This window comes from Solea senegalensis, linkage group LG8 (genome assembly GCF_019176455.1).
Source record: "Solea senegalensis isolate Sse05_10M linkage group LG8, IFAPA_SoseM_1, whole genome shotgun sequence".
Classification (NCBI taxonomy): domain Eukaryota; kingdom Metazoa; phylum Chordata; class Actinopteri; order Pleuronectiformes; family Soleidae; genus Solea; species Solea senegalensis.
This window is the reverse complement of record NC_058028.1, coordinates 19,337,403-19,361,637: the sequence shown is the minus strand read 5'-3', so window position 1 is coordinate 19,361,637 and position 24,235 is coordinate 19,337,403. Positions and strand designations below refer to the sequence as shown.

The window sequence follows — 24,235 nt, the reverse complement described above, 5'->3', positions numbered from 1 at the left end:
GTTTTTTTAACTCTTCCCATTTCCTTTTTTGACTGCAGTCACTGGGATTTGCACAATGAACTTCTTCTTTTGCAGTTATTGTTAGGGTGTCCATTATCAATGAAACAGGTTGCAGCTAAAAGAAAGCACATGCATTTTGAATTAGCCTCAGGTAACCTCTTGGGGAAGCATTACGACGGAATATTAGTGCCAAAGTGAAGAATTCTAGAATAAGGTTGTAATGTTACGAGAATAAAATCCTAATATTATGAGAATAAAGTAGTAATATTAAGATAATAGAGTCATGATCTTACAAGATGCCTCATGAAATGTGTGTTTCTCATCTCATGTTTGCGGCTGATCATCCGAGATTTTGATGAATAATAATTATGACTTTATTCTCATAATATTAATAACATAGCAACAAACCAAATGACTTGAGCTGAGTTTATTGTCCTCAACTGTGAACAAAAAAGAAACTCCGGACTAAGGTTTCATCGTACAGAGTCAAGGGTTGTGGGCGTTTGACATAAGATGCGTTTACCTCATTTACTGTCACTGCTCACTCTACTAAGTACTAAGCTCTGTCATCGTTCTTAATAGGGGCACAAATCAGCGTTTCCCTGGTTCCGCCACAGTGGAGTTGTTTTTGTGTGTAGTTGTTCGCTTCACTGATGAAAAGACCACCTGCCATCCTCTGGCTCTTTGATTAGATTAGGAGGTCAAAGGGGAGGATTAAACTGATATGAAGGAGACAAGGCCCACATGCAGTTCTTACTGTGTCATTAACCGAGCTCTGATCTGGAGTTACTGAGCTTTACTGTACATGGTATATTCATAGACAGTCCGACCCTGACTTTAATGTCATTCATAACATGCAAATTTGGCGTCTCTAAATTCAAAAGTCAAATCAGGTGTCGCACATATGATTGCGTATTATATGTTAACTTAGATTTGTAAAAAAGTTGTTTTGTCCTCCAGGCATAAAGACGTTTAAAATCATAATAAACTAAATATTTTTTATTATAAATAACATATTAAACTGTTTTACTCATATTGCCCACATGTGTCAAATGAGCGAGACTTAAAGGAATACTTCAATACTATTCTAGTAATACAAAGCTACATGCACATCGGTGAAGTATTCCTTTAAGTCTCTACTCATCATCTCTTCTGATCTGATCCACTTTTCGGAGCAGCACTAATGTTGGCTGACTATCCTTCATTAAGAGATGAAGCATCACTAAGTATTTATGATATCTAATTCCAACTTATTGATTGTAGAAATTATGAATGTCTGGCCAGCTGTGTTTCAGTCTCTGATGCACAAACTGCATCTAATGATCAGACTATTAACACACACTAGATTGTATAAGCAGCTGTCTGAGCAAAAGCATTTGTTTTCAGTCAAAGTGTCAACTTTAACTTTGTTTTGCTGCGTAATATGTTGGCGTCTGAGTAACATGAGGGTAGGTTTCCAGCCTTGTGTGCTAGTAAGTCATGTAACATTTCTCTACTCTTGGTGATCACTCAAAGGGCTTTAATTGAATTGTTACCATTCACACATTCACACCGAGCTTTTTCTATCACACACACCATTCATACCCATTCAGACTGTGACAGCTCTGACCTAAGAGATGTGGTTATTGTTATGCTTGTGCAAATACAGATATTCCGATATTTCAACATTTGTTCTGGTTGCTGTGAAAAGACTGCAGGTTGAAATAAAAATAAAAAATGAGGGAATTCAAAGACTATAATTACTTTATCCAGAGCAATATTCTGCATAGTGTGAATTAAACCCTCTACTTTCTCAGCTGGTGTTGCTATGCTGTATGAATGCACATCAACCAGACGCGTTTGTTTTCTTTTGGTTTATGCCTGCCATGACAAAATGAAACTTAACATAAACTACTTTTGCTACAACAGATGTTACAATGAGAAAACAAATTAATAATGTTAGGACATAATGTTTATTCATGATTCTTAGAAGGAATAAAATCCAATAGATGAAGTAGAAGTAAGGGCTTACTTTACTGTGGACATGAAACACAAGATAAAAAGTGCCCCTTTTTAAATATTTAACATGCAAATGCTTGAAAAATTGTTAGTAAACATGTGGTGCATTTCGAGCATTTTATAGTGTCTTGCATTATGCCTCCTTGAGTGAGTGACTGTGAATCTAATGTACCTCCTAATAAAAATTGAAAACTAATGAATTCTACGTCTTTGGTCTTGAATACCAATGTGGTCTTTATCCATTCCCAGGAAAAGGCAGCTGATGGATTGCGCAATTCAGTGCCACCCATAGAATCTAAAAAGAGGCAAGGGTCTGAAAAGGGAGGAGGTAAATCTGCACTTTTTGTTTTGAGAATGTCTGTGTTATTTGTAGCTATAGAGGCCAAGTCGCTCCTATTCTCATTCTAATTGGGACTGCGCTCTCTCCGTTTCCTCTCATGGAAGCTTTCATTCCCAGAGCGAGGACCCGAGCTTCCCAGCCTCACACTCAGCCACAGCCAACCAGACAGCTAGACTGAGAGGCAGAGAGAGAGAAAGGGATGGAGGGAGGAGTCTAGTCAAGGAGCTCTATCCCCTCACTGTGTCTGCTATGTGAGTGGTTGAGCAAGAAAGAGAGGGAGAGGATGAGAGAGAGAGAGCGAAGGAGGGGGGCAAGTGAGGGCTAAAGAGACTGAGAATGGATGGGCGACGAGAAACCGTGCGAGCGAGAGAGACAGAGTGAGCTTGTGCATGCACAGTGTCAGCAGCGGAGACGCACAAAGTCTATGAGCTCACATCAACAAGAGTGCGTGTGTGTGTGTGTGTGTGTGTGGCAGAGCTGACCGCCGGCAGAAGAGTGACACAAAAAGTCAAGAGACGCACAGAAGAAAAAGAAGAGAAGGAAGAAGAAGCGGCATCAGAGGAAGAGAAGGACCGGAGACAGACTACGAGCTTACCACTGGTAAAAGGAGACGCCACTGAGGGACTGTAGCATCAGTAACCCCACCCCACCCCCCTTTCCTTACAGCACAGAGGAGCACTGTTTCATCCCGTGCATGTGTTTGTGCCTGCCAACTTCAATTTCACACTCGCCCACTGTTTTTTGTAGGTTTTGCCCTCTGCGCTCCCTAGTCATGATCCCTTGGGTTCTTCTGCTCCTGTGGATCTCCAGACATGGTGAGTTTTCCATATTAAGTTTCCAGTCCGTCACATCTCACGTGCTTGTGATTTCCATGTGTTTTGCTGCCTGGGGAGCGCGTCTCTGAATTCACGTCTTGCTGTTTTGTGTCTGCACTTGTGCCACCGTGTGTGCTTTTAACTGTGCTTCCTCTGACATCCTCACATGTGTCTTATATCTGATGCAAAAGGGGAGAAAGTCAGCGTGGCTGTCCTGGGGTTCAGCAGCCGCAGATTCTTGCAGCCTGCACTTTTCTCTCCGTGTATTTTGTATGAGCTCCCGGACAAGACAAGTTAAATTCTTCCTTTGTGGGTTTGATATTCCTGTCACATGCACAGGCACACAAAAACAAAGCCCTCCATCCCCAGTCCAGTTCAGTCAAGCGTTCACTCCTAAGTCACATTGTTTTGAACTGACAGCCCTTCCCCATTGAGTCTAACTACGGGGGGTCAGACGAGAATAGAGTGGAAAAGTTGACGTGAAGTGCTTCTGAGGGCAGACTCATGAATATAGTTTGGCAACTCAAGCCCCATGGACAGTGTGGTCTGTTGTTATTTTTATTTCTAGACAGCCTATTTGTGGACAGAATGAGGATGGATTAGTTGTTTCCCCAGGTTGCCACCAGGTGGTTGTCTTTGGAAAACAATAGAAGTGAGTGGAGTACAGCCAAGAACTCTAGCTCTGAGGTGTCTGTGTGATATATGGACACACACAAGGCTGAATCAGACAGCGGATGTATGTCATGCCTGTCCCCCAACTAGCCCACCGGTTAGCGCTCCGCAGGGTCAGGGTCAGTGACACGGCCGGCGCCTCTTCTCAAAATTTGACCCTGTCACACTGGGCCACATTCTGAAGAGGGCACTGACTGAGTGGAAATGTGTCTGTGTCCGTTTGTGCGTGTGCGTGTGCGTGCGTGTGTTGTTGAGAAACGGCACAGAAACAGGCAAAACCCAGTCCGTGCCAGTCAGTGATCGGTTTGTTGGCATGTTGTGAAATTGACAGCTCAAAGTTGGTTTCGTGCTGCAAATACAGTGGCAATTCTGAGGGACTGAACTCATCTGCTCCACATGTTGATTTACAGATTATGACAAACAGATAATAGACTGGGAACACTGACCAAAAATAATACTTTCATTAAATGTTTCAGCGGGCTAATTTTTCTTGTCAAAAGGGTGAAAATAATTATGTAAGGACAGAGCAATTTGCAACTGACTGTGGTGATGAGGCTTTGAATTCCCCCTTGGCACTGGCTGCACTCTCAGCCGTATAGATCTCTATCAAAAAATCTCTGGCTTTACTGAGTGCTTTCTTTGCGAGTCTGTGACCTGTTTTAAGTTGACACCAAGAGTGGCCAGAGTTTCTGTGTAGGTCATGGCTTTTGTTATGGGGCAGTTGCGGGACGTGAGACATGGTGCTTTAAATGCTGCAACCAGTCCCGGGTTTGCTGTTTTGTGTTCCCACGGATTTCACTGTCGCGTAATTATGTAACATCTGTGCTGATTGCAATGCCGAAGTACTTTACCAGCCTTTAGTTTCTTCTCATTCATTCATCTCTACACCTGCTAAATTCAACAACTCACTCGATCCTGTATTTTCAAATACTCACAAGTGTAGAGTCGAAATAAAACACTCGTTTTATTACGTATGTATGTATGCAGCACACCGTTTTTGACTTTTATTCTGTAACCAGGATATTTTCTCTCAGTCACAATCACAGGTTTAGCCCCAGCTCTGGGAACAACAGAATATTTCAGATAGTACTGGAATTCGACTGAGGCAATTGCAACAACCGGAATGAGATGGAATTGCTTTTCCATTTCAGCACAATAGGTTTTTACCATAAAGTAAAATACTGCTTCCTTTGCCAGGTAAACAGGGGATAACAACTTACCTTCTCTACGTGTGCCTCGGGGGAGAAAAAAAAGTGCTTCCCTGTAGCTTACTGTTGTTGTACAAATTACGGCTCTGTTTATGTGCAGAGCCGGTGTCAGCAGAAAGCTGCGGAAAACAATCTCATTTTTATGAACAAGGGGACAGAGGGGAGTTGTTGTGACCATAGCAGTCATATACTTAGACACCAGCTATCCTGTGAGAGAGCGAGGAAGAAAGAGCATGAAAATGAGAGAATGAGCAAGAGAGAAGAGTCATTCTCTCCCAACAGTGCTGCTGCAGCATCTGGGGCACCTGTTCTGTCTCTGTCACCTCTCCTGACAGTGACAGACAATACAGCTCCAGTCAGGACGGTTTTGGAGACATTCTCTAGGAACATATTCACCTCAGGCCAAACTTGTCCAGAACTCAGTCCATCTCCTCACAGCGCCACCTCACCATTCCCACACCTATCCAGTCAATACATCGTCCAAAAGCGGTCAGTTTGCCTCTCGGTCTGCTGATTTCACTCCTCACCTTGAAGCGACACATTTCTCCCCACGGGTTACCATCCCTCTTTTGCTCCATATCTCCTTCTGTTGCCCCCCCCCCGCCTCCTTTGCTGTGCTGTGAGATGCTGTGTGATTGAGAACCCTTGCCTCTGTCGGGGAAAGGGTGAAATACGTGAGATCATTATGTTCCAATGGAGGTGGGGCAGTTACGAATAGTTTTGTGCCAGACTCGGTGGAAAATGTGCTCGAGAGGAAAAGGTTGGCAATGTTAAGTACATTTTCTTAGTCCCTTTCTCCGTACCGCTTTTCTTTTGTGTCTCCTTTTCTCTGATTTTCTTCCTTTTTTGAGTGACACCTTGTGAATTTAATATGCAAAGCATTAGGCTAAAGGGGTTTCTTGGTTCAGTTTTTGAAGGAAATTACTTTTTTTTAAGATTGGCTGTCCTTGGCTCAGTTTTGGCCCAGTAGGGGAAGTGGTGCCCCCCTCCTTGGTTACCTCCCATCCTCTTATATAACTCCTGATTTTACCAACCCTCCAGACTAAGCTTTTCTTTAGTCCTGGAAAGCTCGTCTCCATACCCCCCCAACAGCCCCTGTTTCATTTACCGCTGTCTATTAACTGTGGTCTGACGGCTCTAAATCCGCTTTCGATGGGCGGCAGGCTTTGATACATATTTCTCATCCAAAGTATAATTTAATGTCTTTCCATGTCATGTTTGGATGTGTGGATTTTTTATGGATTGGGAAATTCTCGTCTCTCAAAAAAAATGCAGCCCATTACATCGCACAACACAAACAGGAATACCAATTTTCAGGCTTGTTATTATGAATGGTTATTTGAAAGCAAGACTCATATGTCTAATGCATGGATTATGACCACAATAATTCAGGGATAATTAATTGATTTATCCCCAAAATAATACATTCTTTTCTTGCATGTTGTTGATTGTTCCATATATTTTCAGTGGCTTTAGTCACAAATAGAAGCAGACTTACATAAGTTGTGAGGTCCTGCTGAGGACAATAATATGCATATATATATATATAGTAAGCATCATAAAATTGTCTTTGACTTTCTTTATAGTCACCCAATGTGATGACTGGCTTGAGTAATTGCTAACCTTGTCTGGATCATACCATGCAAACACAGTGAGTGACAAATGATGTCATCAGTACATGATGGGGCCCAGGGGCATGCAGTTTGTTTTCCTGTTTGTGCTACATGTCCCATTAAGGCTAGCCAGCTTAAGTCACCTCTGCCTCTGTGACCCCTGCTCATTTCTGTGCCACGAGAGATTAAGCCCACTGTAATCCCTCTGAGCCGAGTGCCCTGTTGGATATTTATGGTAATAAGTTAACATATGAATAAATAATCCAAGAGGCTGCTACAGGACAGATGGAACGTGTAAGTCCCAATGTTTTTCAATGCTTTTGGTATTAAAGAGAGATGCTACTTCCAAGAAAAATCTGTTTTGGCTAAGACTATGTGGATGGTGCCATGTAAGAAAACAGGGAGTTTGGTGGATAACTGTTCAAACATCTCATGCATAAATATGTAAAACCAGTAATGAAATAGCACAAGGATTTCATTTGGATATCTTCACCCTTGACATTTTTTTTCATTTATAGGCACTACAGAATAAAAATGTGTAATGCTAGTAAGTGCAGTGCACCCAGTGATTGCAGTTTGGATGAAAGCCTCATTTCGAGTCTTTGAGGATTCAGGTCAGCCAGGGAAAGGAGTGTGATTAGTTTTGAGTCTTCTTGGAAAACCAGGGAATGATCTGCTTCCTCTCGTGAAGTCAGTCAACAGTCAACAAATTCAAGCTGTTTACTCTTGGGCATCATTATACAAGAAGACACTCTTCCCAGCCCCTGCAGTTTTCTTTAGCACCAACCAATCAACCTTCAAGCTCCTCATCTCCTCTCTCTCTCTCTCTCGCGCTCTCTCTCTCTGAAACTCTGCTGCTGGATCTCATTCCTTGGGGATAAATTTATCCAGATTGGAACACTCAGCAAAAGGGCATTATCCCGGATTACATGTCTGTTGGGCGGCAGTGTTAAGTTATTCAACCAGATGCTGTTGTGATCACTGGGTCACCTGTGAAAGCAAGGTTAGCACCTGCACCTCTTTGTTTGTCTCTTTTTGTTGCATTTCTTAGCATGTGAATCTTTATTTTTGAATGGCATAAGAGATATGTGTAAGTGGTCAATTTAAAAGAAAGACTGCGTTCAAGAATGCCGTCAAATGCACGGGTGTGTGTGGAAGCCCCCTCTAACACCAGTCAGGATTTTAGGGATTAAAGGATGGATTAATGGCTTCTAAATTGCAGTTTAATGCAAAAGAAACAACAGGCTATGTGTTCCTGCCAAAACAACTAAGGGTGGTCCCACTGGACCAATAGTGTTTAGTTGTAGTTGTGGGTCATACTGATGTTTTTCCCTAGGAGAAGACAAAGCATTGCCACAGATGGGATAAAAGAAAAATGATGGTGTTTTTTTTTTCTCCACTAATCTTGTCTCTGCCTTGCCGAGATTTTGATTGATAGAATTGTTTTAACTTGCTACCAGATTCTGTCATTGCTTGTAAAACACAGATGCTCTACAAGGTGGGTTCAAACAATGTTGTTAACAAGAGGAGGTTTGTTCCTTTCTTGTCAAAACCTTGCTTTGCAAGTCTGCTGCATTAAGAGCCTTTTTGTTCGTGACAGTCACACTGAGGAAATGTTTAACTTAAATGTTCAATGCCCTCCGCCAGTTTTAATTGAATGTGAGCTCTGGAGACAGGGATGTGAGTGATTCACATTTTTCTGGTACAGTTTTGCCTCATCTTTTTTTTTTAGTGACATGCAGTGGGTAAAGTTTCAAATACAGCTAAAGCTCCTGTTTTGTAGGAGTATAAATAGTATATCACTTGTGTGACACAGTGGGGTGGAAAATACAGTTCAGTTAAGACAAAAAATAAAAACAACCAAAAAATAAGAAAATCTGATTTGTCAGATTGTTGGTCAGATCCATTAGCTCACCCCAGCCCGCCGCTGTTAGTATAATGGGGCAGGCTAAGGTTGCTTACATACATTGTCATTCACAGAATACATTATACATTAAATAAGCAATAATTACTCCTGATGAACGTGCTTTATCATATTGTTTGTAGTCTGGATATGAGAAAAAATACACAAAAAATGTGAATACCATGCATCCTCATGTTGTTTCATCTTTTTGGAAGGTGACACATTTTCAAAAATGTTCATTTGACCTGCAGAGACCAAAGTAGACTTAAAAAAAAGAAACCCTTTCATGTATAAATCAAATGCCCTGGCTTAAATCTGTACCATTTAGGATTGTGCAATCTGTATAGTTCCATATCTATAAGCTTGAGTAAATCATGTGCAAGCCTTGCCACAATGCAATCGCGTAGCCGCTGTTGCTTGAAACATTTGTGAGTAAACCAGCCAGCCAATGCCTCGACATGATTGTGAAAGGCTGTGTTAGCAAAGAGCCGAGAAGATGTATGTGGTGCTTCAGCAGAGGCGGCACATGAGGAATTGGGTCGCTGATCTGATAACGACTTCCTGGTGTTTGGCGGGAAGTTTCTGACACAGCTCAATATTACACCTGGATTAACTCGGCCCTTTCTCTTCTGTTTTCCTTTCACGTCTCTCTTTGCTTCTTCGTGTATTGAATACACCCGACGTTGTCGTGCCACCGTTCATGACCAAGTTTTTGTCCTGCGAATATGTCACAGGCATTTTAGCTGTCTACGGTCTAGTGCAGATCAACATTGTACCTGAATCTTGGGAGGAAGGAGCTCTTCACCTGTGGATGAATATCAATGTAACCTCGGACAATATGACAGTGGCAATAGATACATGAACCCTGGTTCCATTTGCAAACAAACCCCCAGGCTGTTGTGTATTTGGACTCCAGTATAATAAAGTCCACTCTTGGGAACACTCAAATACCACAGTGTGGTCCTATATTTATGAGCTTCTGGCATTGCCCCCGTCTTTGTTGGTGTGTTTCAGTTGGAGCAAATGGATCGAATTTGTGCTCGGCAGCGCTCAGTAGACGACACCCTGCATTCACAAATACGAATGGGTCTGGAACACCTCACACTCAACTTAACTTAACAGCAGCCGTATTCCTTTGGTGGCAAAGGGGAGTCCAAACCACATATCCTTAACCTTAGCAATAACCCAACAATATTTGAAGGTTCAATATCCTAGACATTCACCCTCTGTGTTTGCGCTGTGGCTGTCGGAGAACAGCTGCAGTGGTGTAGCATATATGCCATAGCACTCACGTCATCTTGCATCATATATAAAAAAAATAAAAGCATACATAGATGTGATAGCCCTGACCTGCATCAGTATGAATGGAAATCTGTGCGTAAAGGAAAGACTGGATATACCAGAGCTTGTCGATTGCTCGGATTTTCATGTTATGAAATTGGAAGGCTTGATAGTTTCTGTATTAATTACCAGGTATGAAAACAGTCCCATGGTTCCAGTCCACACTGAGAATCCTGGCTTTCTGAAAGGTTATTTGTTTTGGCATAATACCAACAGACGTTTTATTCTTTATCAAATGCAAGAGCAGCACAAAGTTGTTCTTGATGAAAGCCAAAACATTTGAAATCTGCCAAGCGAGACATGTGAAGCTGTATGAATGAAAAATGTTTAATGTGTCTGTCCTCCCCAACTCTCCCATGCACTGCAACTTTTTTTTTTTTTACCAGATGCCAAATGAGGCTTTGAGCCACCTGCCTGTCTCACTAAGACAATTAAGCAATTGGGGAAAAAGGGTCCATTCACTGGTGGGAATCGCAGTGTTAGCATAAGAGCCAGAGACGGTCTTGCATACCACCCTCCCCCACAAATAACTCTTTCAGTGCTACTACTGTTGGCACTGTGCCAACTTGTTCCATTCCTGTTTGTTCATTTGTTGAGGGAAATGCAGGAGCCTTTGACAACAGTCTCAGGAAACCGGTGACACAGGGTGCTTAGTTTACATGTATAAAGAAAACCCCCGTGTTGGTCCCCGCGCTGCTTCAGTGGGAAGCCTGTGCCTCTGTGTTGTTTACGAGGCAGAGGCTTAACTGGCAGAACCGTCACCATACATTGAAAGACACACACACACGCATACATCCCATGCCCCCTAGACCTTAGAGGGTTTCTCATCGCACTGAGGTTTGAACTGTATTGCTGGCTTTTATAAGTAAAGGTTTGTATTGATCCCCATGCACTAATCTACCCTAATATAAGAAAATTGTTGTATTGATTTGGAGCCTGTGCTTCTGATCTTTCTTTAATATGGCACTGTTGGGATTCACTCCACCTGATGTAATACATGGGCTTCTTTTAAGCACATTAATACTGAGGACTCACAAGCAGGATCAGTTCAACACAGTCCCCAGGTATATTTCACTAGTCTGGGTCTCTGCCACATGGCACATTTCACTGCCACAGCACCTTTTCAATCATAGGTCCTGTCTATCTCAGCTGGGCCCCTCAAGTGGATATCAGTAACCTCATGGAGTAAACAAAGTGAATTAAAGTATAATTAATATTTTAGTGGCCACTCCAATATTCACTTTGCTGATTTGGAGGTTGAGGAGCTCTTGTCACACTCTCTGATTTTTATTTTTGTTCCATCAAGTGCAATTTAGTATGGTGGTGGCTAGCCTGAGCATAAAGAAATGCTAATGAACGTTGGGTAGATTTAATAATTGCTTTCCTTTCAAATTTGTTGGCAGGGGTTTCAATTTGGCTGCCGTCCTGTGGGAATTCACGTTGGTCATTGCTCAACCCCTGGGGGACATAAGAGCAAGTCACAAAGGAGCTCAAAAGTCATTTCATTTTCCCACTTTCCTTTGGCCACTGCCCAATGCTAAATGGCAGAGAACTGGCCCACATTATTGGGCTGGGCAAACTCCTTTGCCTCCCTCAGTCTCTAACCTTTTAAACCTGATTTAATCAAATCAAAATACCACAGCGTAGAGCCATTTGAGACAACCTGAAGACAAACAATTGAAGGGGAAGCTAAAGGCCTTGGGTGAACCAAGGGCAAGGCCATCCATTACTTCCTGTGCAGTGAAGAGCACTGGGGACACAGAAAATGCCTGCGGTGCACAATGATGAACAGACTCTACATCAGAGATTGGATTAGAGTGGCATGAGAGTGAGCCCTAAAAGCCATGCGCAGTTTATTGAAACCTTATCTAAAGCGATAATGTTACTAGAGAAAGGCCCGTGTAATGATGGATGAGTGGACAGCGCCTTATAACTAACATCACACGAGATGGGCACTGTGGATATAGGTCTGCCAGGAGGTAGGACCAGTTGATAGTTGCAATAAAATGGACCCAAAAAGTGGCGTCCTTGTTACCTTGCACTGTCATTATCACAGTGCGCACATTCACTACAATTTACAGTATGTCCCATTTCATCACCGTTAAGCATGAGGCATTGTTGGGGGGGAAATGGTAATAGTGCTGTTACTCAGCTACTTATTTCTGCTGCCGCTTGGTATATTATATATGAAATCCTTTGTTTGATCCATGCCTTTCCTTTTATGGAAAATCATTTTTCTCAGTGGGTTGTGTACTGGACAGCACTGCTGAAGTGCTCTAAGAATAGGAAATTAAATGTGGAAATCATGCAGCACATGTCAAGGATTTTTTTGATCATCACACTAGCATTTAGTTGAAAATCCAGCTCTCATTCTTCCAGGATGACTAGAGGATTTTCTCCCAGCCAAAAGGCAATAATAGTCTAATAACTGAGAGCTGATAGTAATGACAACACGCCTTCTGAGGTAAATATATATTCATATATTGAATGCTTTGGAAAGGGAGTGAGGGGGGAAAATAAAGAACAACAAAGAAATAAAAAAGAGACAGAAAGACACATCAAAAGGAAGAATATTCTTATCACAAATGGAAAGATATCTGTATCTTGCAGGCCTAATCCTTGGTGCTAGTGTATTTGTTGTCTGGGTAGAGTATTTGAGTGTTTGTATGAACAAGCACAAATGTGATTATCCCTCGCTTTCGTTGTATGGTAATTTTATTACTTCACATTATTTGCCCATCTTACTCCAAACAGCTTTGGTTCAACCTACCACTCACTGGTTTTTTCAAAGGACTGTTTGCTTTTGGCAGAATGCTGGGAAAATCCCAAGAGATTTGTATTATTGTTCAAAAATAAATAAATAAATACCCCTGTGCAACTTTTAGCTTATGTTTCACCGTGACCTGGGTGGTAAACGTTAACGCCACTGTCCCAAAACTGTGTGACACTGACACAGCAGGACATTAAAAATGCAGAAGGGTATCTAAAGATGATCATGGCACCACACAGTGGGATGTTCAGAGATGTCACCAATCCCCTTATCACCATCAGTTCATGGCCCCTAAACTTTCCCCAGGTTAAGAGTGTGAATTATTCACAAGGCTTTCATTTAAAAATGCAGTTTGCGCAGACCCAGCTGTACAAACTCAAACACAGCCTCATTCGAAACACCTATCTCATAAATTTATGTTGGCTTCCCTGCAGCCTTAAGAGTCTTCTCCACATGGGTGTGCTACACATTGAGTGGAGTGTTAATGGCTTGGAGTCGACTGTCAGTCTTCATCTGCAACCACTCTGTAACTGCTTAGTGCTTGATATTTCTCCTCTATTGTTTTGCCCGGAGATTCAGTGTAATGGATCACTTAAACATTTGATTTACTGGATGACTAAAGCAAAAAAGCAAAAAAAAAAAAAGATTAATCTATACCCAGTGTACTAATAAAATACAGATATACTGATATCATATCAGTATGTACAATATGTTGGCTGGCATTACATGAAGGGCAATTCTTTAAAAGGAATCCCAGTGTGGATCTGGCTATTGGTACTGTTGTTGTTTACTCCAAAGCAGACATCTCTTAGCTTCTCCCTCAGCTGTGAATCCTTTGATCATCACCTTCTTATTGGATATAAAATGGCAAATGAACGGCTCTGAAATACAGATGACTTTCATGGTATAATGTGAGACTTTGAAGGCCGCCAAACATGTGTCTTTCATCTAAAAAACAAAAAAAAACAAAAAAAACAGCAGCCACCTTGTACAAAATGCAAACGGAGAAGGAGAAGGAGTGAGAGGAAGTATATAGGGCTTTGAAATGGAACATTGTAGATGGTGGGGTCCCTTTGCGATTGCATTGCCTCTAAGGCCTCCTGTGATGGAAATGACTTGTACCTCATACAGTGCTTTTAGCCGGGCATCTGTCAACCACCAATAAAAAAAAGCATGACCCTTTTAGCTGACTAAGAAGACTCTTTGCTTTCTGAAAACTCATTCTCACTCTTTCCACCTTTAAAGTCCCAGACAGACACAACAGTTAATTGAAGCCCAATGGGTAAAGCCTGGTTTGAACAGTTGTGTTTAATGCCACTGTGCGTATTTTAAACACTTGAAACACATGATCTCATCTCAGTGCAATAGGTATCACACCAGCCCTCGCTCCATGTGTGTTCAAGTAGTGGTGCAATGATTAGACGACGTTGTTGACAAAAAATTGATGGAAAAATGTGTTGTCGCATGCATGTACGTATATTTTTCCACACCGTGGAGCTGAACAAGATTGTTTTTACAGAGTGAGTCATCTCACCCTCCACCATCTCTTCTGAGAGTTGCTTTGGTAATTTTCCACTCAGGAGAACAGTGATTGTGTCCTAGGACACAACCATAGAAAACTAAATATAACATCACCGTTGTCTTCTTCTGATGGGCAAATGGGGGCATAGATATGGGCCATGTTCACAGCTCCCTCTGCTGGACAACGTGCTGAAAAGGAGGTATATTATGTTTGGAGTTATAGGGGGGAGGGGAGGTTAATGTTCGAGTCCGAACGGGATGATTAAGCGACTATCAAAATTGTTTTTAGTTGCAGCCCTGGTGTCAAGAGGCAATAATCCTGTGTCATAAGTTGACATGAATTTGATATTCTAGGATCATCTCTATTCTGATGCGTGACATGCGTCCATTGAGTGGAAAATTCAACAAGTGAGTGAATGAGAAAGTTCTATTTAGCAACAGACTACAATAAGGGAAGAGGAAAGAAGAGAAAAAAAGAGCTGAATACTTCAAGAATCTGTTATCCCTGAATTAATGATGGTACAGGAGCGCGAGCATTCCCCCACTGAGACATGAACCAGATTTCAACCCAGAGTTCCCTGGAGGTGAGGGCCAGCATCTCTCTGACAGGACATCTGGTCCCTGCACATGGCCACCAGGGGGCCAATGTCGCCACCTTAATTGCAATGTCTTCTTCTTACTCCTTGTAAAATAAAAAAAAAAAAGAATAAAAAAAGAAAAAGTAGGGCAGCTTTCCGTACAAGGAGAAGAGGAACGGGTGAGCGACTATTTGCTGGGTTGTGTCAGCACGCCACATCATTTAAGCTCTAATAAATTACAGCAACAGATTGATGTGAACAAACATAGCTTAATCGAAATAAAGTGAGAATTATCAGCCAAGAAATGAAGGAAAATGAATGAAATGAGTGCAAAGACATTGGCTGATAGGACGTCAGGCCCACATAACATAGGTATTAAGTGAGCAAATTGTCACTTTGAGAGGTAGGAAACGTTTCGTTCTAATCAGTCTCTGTTGAAATTGGAGAATAATGAGAGAATCCCTCATCACATGTTCCCTATCTCACTCCTAGAATCTTTCTCCTCTCATGCCTTTCTTTTCCTTTTCTTGTTGTTTTCCCTTCCAAAAGAAAAGTCTGTATGTCAGGAAAAGGTGGCATCTGTATGAAAGCTCACCATCTAGAAACCTTTGAAGGACAGGCAGGTCAGGGAGGATTCAAATGGAGCACTCCAAATGTGTGACTTTGTTTGCACTGCCAGGTGCACAATAAATGTTGTTAAGTTTAATTTGAAAGAATTTGAGAGCTCCAAGGTGACCACACTGACTTTAAAAAGTGACTGGACTCGGAGTCTGAGTCATGGCAGAGTCATTTATATTTGATAAAATACAGGTGAGTCTAAATTGGAGTAGTGCAAGGTGAAGTAAAGGTCAATTACAGAGATTTCTATTGGAGCTAACGCTCTCTGTCTGCCACTTTCATCTGTGGAAATCTTCAGGTATTTCACCTCCTTTGTGTGTGTTTTTACCCAGTGATTCAATGTCAGATTGACCTGCTAGATAACCCAGACTTGCCTTTTACAATACAACACATTTACTTGAAAAATCATTTCAATAATATTTTGTTTTTAAAGCTAATATCTGCCCTTTAGTAAATACTGAAGACTACAGGTTTTAAGGACCCACCCCGAAGATGAGAGGCAATGTAGGTATATCCAGGAAATGGCATTCAGCCTCAGATGAAGTAGTGTGGTTGAGGAGGCTTTGGGGATGATGATGTAATGACGAAATAAATAATGAAACATCTGAGCCCTGCAGGGAGGTCCTTAACCGTGGGATGAAGTTTCCTTTAGCCCACTTTCTTAACCAGAATACATTGGACATAGGCCAAGCTTAGCTGGCACCATAGATACATAGTCTCAGTGCTCTTATAATAAGCTCTGAAGATCTCAAGAGGTTGAAAACCTCGAGACTCAAATGAAAGCTAATTGAGTATGTCACTCAATAAAAACAAACCAAATAAGTGGAACTGCTAACAGTGTATTCATGGGGACTGTCTGAGAAAGCACTGCATCTGAAATGATGTGGACGAGAGAGGGGTGTGAGACAAAATATATGTGTCTTTGGGATGGAGTCTGCACTGCTCTTAGCCGTCTCTTTGTGTATTTATTTTTATTTCTATCCATATCCGTGTGTGCTTCAGTGTACCTGCATACGTCCGTGCTTGCTTTATGTGTGGCACGCACTCTACGGCTCTACAGCTTGTAGGGTGTGCTTAGCGGTGGTGTGTACGCATGTGTGTCAAGAGAACATAGAGGGCTGTCCAGCAGTGAGCACTGCATTTTGAAAGGTGCCAGAATGAGTTTGTCACAGAGAGCATAAACTTGAGGGGAAAGGGGACTGTGGAGAGAGAGAGACTTTCCCCAGGCACCCAGAGTCTGTCAGACTGATTAAGTCACATGGCTGGAGTGAGAGTCGGAAAACTGAACCGGAGCATGCTAGGGGAGCAGGGCATGACAATGGCGAATTATAAATAAGTAAAAATAAATAGCAGCGTGTGAGTATTAACATGACTGCTTGTCACATGTGCATTTGCTTATACCTGATCCACGAGACGAGCACTAAGACACGGCACACCCTCCTTCAGCCCATCACCCCGCCGCACAGCTTCCTTGCCCTTGGGCGACATAAAGCAGGTCAGGGCCGTCCTAAAGTTCATGAAATGCAACATGACAAGACGAGTCTAACATATGCCTGTGTGACAGTGAAGCAAATAGATGACGGAGGGCAGAGTGTAGGGACTTCAGGGGAAGAGGAAAAACACAGAAAAGGAATGCTATATATTTAATACTTACATTTAAAACATGCACACTGGCTGGTCTGTGGCTGCTGCTGAATGTGGCACGAATATCAAGGACCTTTGAACCCTCTCCAAACAAACAGACGACTATGCCACGTGGCCCTGTACGTCGGCCAGACTGACAGATGAACTCTTGTTCTTTGTTCAAAGGCCAATATATTCCCTACTTGGTTCCTGTCAGTTTATCCGCGCATCTGTCTGCTACGTTGAGGGGAATTGCAGAACTGTTTGTGTAGCAGAGGGTCATCATTATTTACAGCACTGAAGGCGACACAGTAAACATTCGGCATTAAGTGCAAATTAGAGTCTCTAGCACTAATGCCCTCAGTATTGCCGGGTACATGGTTGATATTGCTCACGAGTTGGAAATGTAAAAAAAAAAAAGCAAACATCTCAACTTTGTCCTCCCACGACTGGCCACCCCCACACTGAAATTAACATCACTTGTCTGCTCTCCCACAGGCTCTACAGTCTTCGCTTTGCTAAAACACAATCTATGGCACCTCTAGCGTCAAATGCTAATTGCTCCGTATTCAAAGAGAGAAAAGGGCTCCCTGAATTGAGAGTCATTTAGCGAGACTGAGTTCGGCATAGCATTGCAGTGCCTTCAAGCTAATTTCTCTGCTATCTGGCATAGAATTCTAAAAGTGTAGCGCTGAGTGAAAACATGCTCTCTCTCTACATTTTGATGCAAATTCAAACCTGTGCTTCGCTTCACAAGTAATTACTGTGGCAGAACGACACAGCAAAGTTAATAAGTTCAAACTATTCCCTCAAACTAGAAACAAGAAAACAACCTTTGTGGGAAAAAAAATATAGCTATTGACTGTGTTTAGAGCCCACAATCAATGGCAGCACGTTGGTCTTTGCACAGATTTTAATTTGCCAGACGAGAACTTGGTTCAACTGCATTTTGTTTCAAGTGCAAGTGAAACAGGTAGATTTATCAGTGCTGAGAGGCACTGCAGGAAGTGTTCACTACACAGCTCACATTGGTGCAAACAATATCAGCAGTGTACACATATTCAACAAAGGCACGTCTATGTTGATGACAGTGGGAAATCTGCTTGCTGTCCCGAGAGTGTTGTCATCTCTTTTGCAGTGTTCCTCAACATGCTGGATGAATCATTTATCTGTCAAGATCGGTCTTCAACACCAAGAAAACACCACAGACCTGAAACTATTGAGTGTATTTGACAGCAAAAAACAAAACAAAACACAATCAAATAAAGGTATTAAAGTGGCAGAGAGTCCCAAAGTGATACTTGAGCTTAATTACTGCGATGTGGTCTAGAGTCCAAATGCATTTTGAATATGTCAGTAAACATGTGTGGCTGTGTTCTTTGAGCAAGTATGAGAAGTGGTTTCTGTCTCTGGATTTCTCAGGGCCACTGTCTGCCACTTTTTCTGTCCTGTGTCTGAGCTGCATCAGAAAGACAGGCATTAAAAGCAATCCTCTATGACTAGGACTGACCCCAGTGTTGTGTTAGGGTCAAGGGATGCTGCAGTGGCACCAGCTGGGTCCCTTTGCCACTTGAAATACACAATTATTCATTATACAGGCTCCACAGTAGGGTCAATCAAATGGGTTGGGGATGAAGGGATTCTTGACAAGTGTACTCAAGTGAAAGAAGTGTTATTTATAAACACCTCGAAAATGATATTTCACAAAGGTAAAACGTGAGCTGGTTAAATGCAATTAGAGGAAACAAAATGCGCACAGTGCATTCTATTAAAAATGGGATGAATGAACATGTACAGCTATATCTTTTTTCAGTTTGTTATCTTGAGATCACAGAATAATCAAGTCTTTATCACAGGAGAATGAGATAAAAGGTTGTTCCCTCTTTATCGATCATTTCTTTCAGTGATGAGACACCTGCCAGGAGCTGAAAATGTCCGTCTTTCAGTTAGAGTTAACATTCAGATCGGCAGCATTTAAGGAGAACACCATCCTGACTGGCACTTCACAGGCGATCGCACGTTGTTGAGTGCCTCGTTATCTCCAAGAAAATAGTCCTTGTTATCTTGTAGTGACCCTGTTGTAGAAGTCAAATCCAAATGAAACCTTGACAGCCATGTTGTATGTTGCATTTCAGTGTGTTTACATTTACCCGGATGAGAACCACACTTCTAATCCAACCAATCCAATTCAGTCAGGTCTGTGGTCTTCTAAAATAAAGCAACAGGAAAGGCACAGAATGTAAGTGACATCAACTCCATAGCAGCTGCAGCCACCGTCAGCACCAGTGAGTCATTTTTTTTTTTTTTTTTTGCACACACCTGTGTGAGCGTCTGTGAGTGTTCACCGCAAACTCCTCCGCAATCTGCTCGCCATCTAAAACGTTTTAAAGCGCTCAATCTCGACGCTTCCTTTCTGATGCTGCGTATTTGGCTTCTTTCACGTGTTGCCCTCTCACTGGGTTATTTATAATTTAGTGGTTTTGTTTTCAGTTACCATGAAATGATATGGTTACTATGGTAACTCTTGGACTCAAACTGTAGCCAAATGGTTGTGAAAAAAAATGATAGACATGTATGAAAAAGGACTCAAAAAAGTACAGGTACCACAACTCATTTACAAGAAAACATTGCTGTGAGCTTGTAAGTCATCAGAAATGACCTTGATCTAAATGACAATACCCTGATTACTCTAATTAGGCAGATAATGAGTGTCAGTGTACGTGTTTGAGCCTTGTGTTTTTAAACGTATAGAGGTTTAACTAGGAAGCCTTAACAAGGCTTTAATTGAGTATTATGAGCCTGCAAGTCAGTAATTACTTAAATGCACAGGTATTTGATGGACACAGTTTACAAAAGTCCCTAACAACAAAACTGATAGATTTTGTGCTGGACTTTAGTTAAAAATGATACAATTAAAGTTTTTATCCTCAACTACATAAAAAAAAAAGAATTTCATCATTTTTGGGAATAAATGTGCGTAATGGATATGGTTAGAACATTATAGACCTGATTGCACTTTCCCCTATTTGGCAGTGTTGAACATTTAAGGAAATACAAAAGCATAAAACAAATGCATTTGTTGAGGTATAGTGGGATGGATTGACGGAACTAACTGATAAAAAGAGGAAGAAAGAAGAAGAAATTCTCACTATTGCTTGACTATGGCAAAAGCAGTAAAATTAATGATTTCCCTTGTGTACCACATGTGGTGTTTTGTCCATACTGATATGGATCTAACTCTTTTTTTTTTTGTTTTTTTTGTTTTTACTAACCAAGAAGTCTAAATTCACAGGTCCATCACAGTTTTACATTTGTCCTGTAAAGCTGTTAGGTACATATTTACAATTGTGCGTTTCCATAATTTCATACAGAATACTCCCATATTGTCCTAAACTCCTCCAACAGGCACCGCACGGCATATTTACACATTCAGTCTCACTGTCAGCTGGTCAATAAAACAATATAACACAACAGTGTAATGAAAAGAATATGCCCACTGAGCCAGACACGGAGCCATAGAGCCAGCTCAAACTCTTTAATTCAGGCACTCCCTTTTTTTTTTTTTCCCTCGCTTCTCCTCGCAGAGTGCTCCGAACCTGCTGCGAAATTGAATTTTCCACCTCTGTGTGTATGTGAACCAGCCAAGCACTGCATTGTCAGAGCACTCAATTAGCTCCCAAGGCAGAAGCCAAAATGTTTTTCAACAGCAAATGTATTCTTTACAGGGCGAGCTCTCATTAGCATGACGCTTCTGTTCCTATAGTGCCGAACACTTTCTCGTAGTTGAAAACAGAAAATTGCCTGAAGCTTTAATATCGGTGTCCCTCCATGCCATATCATATTATACCTCAAGGATAGAGCAGCCCCCAGTGAAGGGAAATGTTGACCTCTGCTTAGAAAGGTCTCATTAGCATCAGTAAATACTCTTCCTGGTGTGTATTCTTCCTACACTTCTAATGTTCAGATTTTCATCTGCACTCGCATGGTACAGGAAGGACTCCTCCGAGCCTCGTATGACTCATAAAAACAGATGTTGAAATATTCTTGTCTGGTTTTTTACATCAGAAGAGCTGAGCATACAATATACAATATGCAAGCCCTGTAATAAATCTCAGGAACAGAGGCAGTTCACGCCATCAAGACCATCAAATGTTGACCGAAAGGTTGTCGAACGTTGGCGGAGGGGAAATGGATTGTGTTGCTTAATTGATGTGCTGACACTGAAACAATTGGCTGCAGCCTTGGAAATAATCTGCGATGTATTTAATAGGGATAGAACGACATTAAAGACATACAAACTTTCCAACGGAAGAGCTGAAATGAGTAAATACAAAAGGAGACGGAGATGTATAAAGACAATAGCATATCTCGAACAACTGGAGACACTCGGTAACTTGGCAACTACTCCTACAGATGATGTAGCACAGGCAGCCGCACAGTCAGGAGGAGGTTGTATTCTTGCCCCTTGTGTCGTATAGTGTCTGCGTTCTCTCATTATGAAGGTGCCACTGCCTCCAAATTTAGAGTTGCTGTGTTTGTCACTTGCCCTGGGCCTTACGAAATCAACCCCAGCACATGAAAACACACCCAGTGACAATTCTTATCCCATTCTTATTTGTCACACACATGGCCGATTATATCCGCTGATATTCTTGTAATGGAAAATCTGAAATTGGCTAAAAAAAAAAGAAGAGATAATTGTGATTTGAACAATTGGATTAACTTGAAGTAGTTAACCAAAGAAAATAAAGTCACCTGTGTGTCCTTCTTTCAATCCCCAAAGGTTTGTATGTTCACTATATGTAGACACAAGTGCATGTTCGATTGTGTGTCTCCTCTGTCTGTTGTAAAGCTGTTCAGTTAACCTTCCTGAGGCTTTTAGTGGAGCTCTCAGATTAGTGTGGCCCCTATAAGGCAGAAACAGCACCAGGATTAACCTTGTTTTAAATGTGCCATGTGAGAAAGATTGGTTGACCTTACTGTGACTTAGGCTGTGGACAAACCATCACACTTGATAGAACTGGCTGTTAATGGACTTGGCGGTGCCAAGAAACATCCTAGTGACATATGCTCATGTTTGAGATTAATATTGTTTGCCTTCCAATACTCACTACTTGTTATGGTGTCAAATTAATTTCCCTCTTTGGCAAGTCGTTTTTGGCCCTTGTCCCTTGGCAGACCTTCTCTGAAGTGTCTTTTTCTACAGAATGAGTGCGATGTAACTTTGTGATTTGCTCTGATCTCACCTGCCTCAATCAAAGTGTCAACCTTAGGTTAAGGCTTATATAGTGTGACTATTTTGTAATGAGTGAAGATATGAACAAAGAATCATTTCTATTATTTATTTGAGATGTCGGCATAAATAATGACATTCTGACCAGAGAAGGTCAGGAAAGAAACAGGGAAAGATGTACCTTAAATCCCCCCATTAACAGAGTTCATTGCCGGATTGGGACAGTTGGATTCGCTGCAGATGAGCTGCACTTCCTGAGAAAATGAAACAGGATGATGGAGATCAGTGACAATACCGTCTGGATAATCATGCCCAAATCATAGCCATCTGCTCTCAATATCCACCCTGATCTACACGCACTACCATCAATCCTTCCTTACCAAAGCCCTAAATCCCGACAATCCGTAGCACTCAGCTTAGGACCTCTGTTAATCCACCTAGCAAGCCCACATTACTGGACAGTAAGGTATGAGATCGCTGGACCCTTCTAGAAACCTAAAGTTAGTGCTTTATGTCCCATTTTTTACAAACTGTTGCTGTTTGAGTGCCTCCTCTTAAAGTAAGCAGGTGTACGGTTAATGTGATGTGGTCATAACTACACACATTCAGGAACTGCAGGAAGCCAGTAAGTATTCAGAGTTAGCTCCGGTCCTTAGCACCTATTTAGTCTTCAACAACCCGGGATTATCATGCAGGAGATGTCTCAAGGGCAACATGGATATGGGTTGTAGATGAAAGGTTTAGGAACAAATTGAGTGATTCAAACACATGGTGCCCCGTAGAAACAGAAATACACTGTGTTACCAAGATATCATTCTTTTTTTAAGTATTCACCAAAGTGTATGTAATGCCTGTGGACTGTTAGACACAAAGTATCCCAGACTCAAGGCTAAAGGGCATTTTCAAGGACCTGAAACACCAATTGGCTTACTGTTAAATTTGATAGGATGAGGTACCTTGATAAATGAAATGTACCTTGACTTTTTCCTGATGAATCAATTTGGCTGCATACCCCTCCTGTGGTAGTAGCTATTGTTGCCTGGAATCCCATGTGATTGGTGTTACAATCCACATATACTGTATAAGCATCGCACTCCGTTTGTTTTGTGTTGGTTAAGATTCTTACAACTTACAACCAATCTGTCATATTACATTTGTTTATGCCAATTTTACTCATGATGGATTTTTCTTTTCTTTATGTTTCTACTGGTATCTTTTGAAACTGTTAATCTGTGCCCATGGAACAACAGGCTGATGTGAGGCTTTATTTTTTTCCTCCTGGGGCCATGTAAAGGCCTTTCTGTGCATATACATGCCACAGCAATGCGATGATTCCTGCTCCTATTTTCATATCCCTGCAAGGGAACATTAAAGAACAGGGAAAATGAGCTCCTCCTGCAGTGCTTATACTGTCGGTTTTGACATAGGAGAACTAATCTATGAAGAAACTAAATTTCTATCGTTGACGGACTGTAGATAGGATGACCAAGATCCCAACAAAGTAGAAAGAGAATTTTTATGTGGGACAATGCAGGACGCCCATCGCCAATGCTGAGAGGAAGTGTAAAATGTTGATAGATTGTGTGTTTATTTGAAAAATAAAAGCCGGGTAGACTGCATCTATCATGCATACTACCGGTGCTCTATAAAGAACGATGGCTTGTATAAAATGGAGAACCAGTCGAGGGTTATTTTTCAAAAAAGAAGGGAAAAAACACACTTTTGATCATTTTCAAGTGTTACTATGGCTGCAACATTTGTTGTCGACCATGTGTTTTTATGAGACTCTCCTGTACTGTAGCTTCACATCGTAGTCTCCTTCATGTCTTTGTTGTGGCTGCATCTTCTTTTCTTTGCTGTAGTTTCCATTATTTATTTTTTTTCCTCAAAAATCTTTCCAGAGATCTGCGTAATTTGGACTGAAATGACGCTATAAAATGACAACAAGAGGGAGTCGGTGCTCTGTGTTTGCTGGATTGATTGACATCAGTCCAGTGTTCAC

The 24,235-nt window shown here is 41.6% G+C and overlaps 1 protein-coding gene across 10 annotated transcripts in view; it reads left to right on the top strand.

Moving 5' to 3' along the window:
- Positions 1 to 2,617: 2,617 nt before the first annotated feature.
- kirrel3b (kirre like nephrin family adhesion molecule 3b) overlaps positions 2,618 to 24,235 on the top strand; it is a 148,268-nt gene continuing 126,650 nt past the window's right edge. For all 10 annotated transcript variants that reach the window (XM_044032042.1, XM_044032041.1, XM_044032040.1 and 7 more), the window contains exons 1-2: positions 2,618 to 2,938; positions 3,086 to 3,153. In XM_044032042.1, the coding sequence (XP_043887977.1) occupies positions 3,111 to 3,153 (43 nt within the window). In that variant the 5' untranslated portion in view covers positions 2,618 to 2,938; positions 3,086 to 3,110. The remainder of the gene's footprint in view (positions 2,939 to 3,085; positions 3,154 to 24,235) is intronic.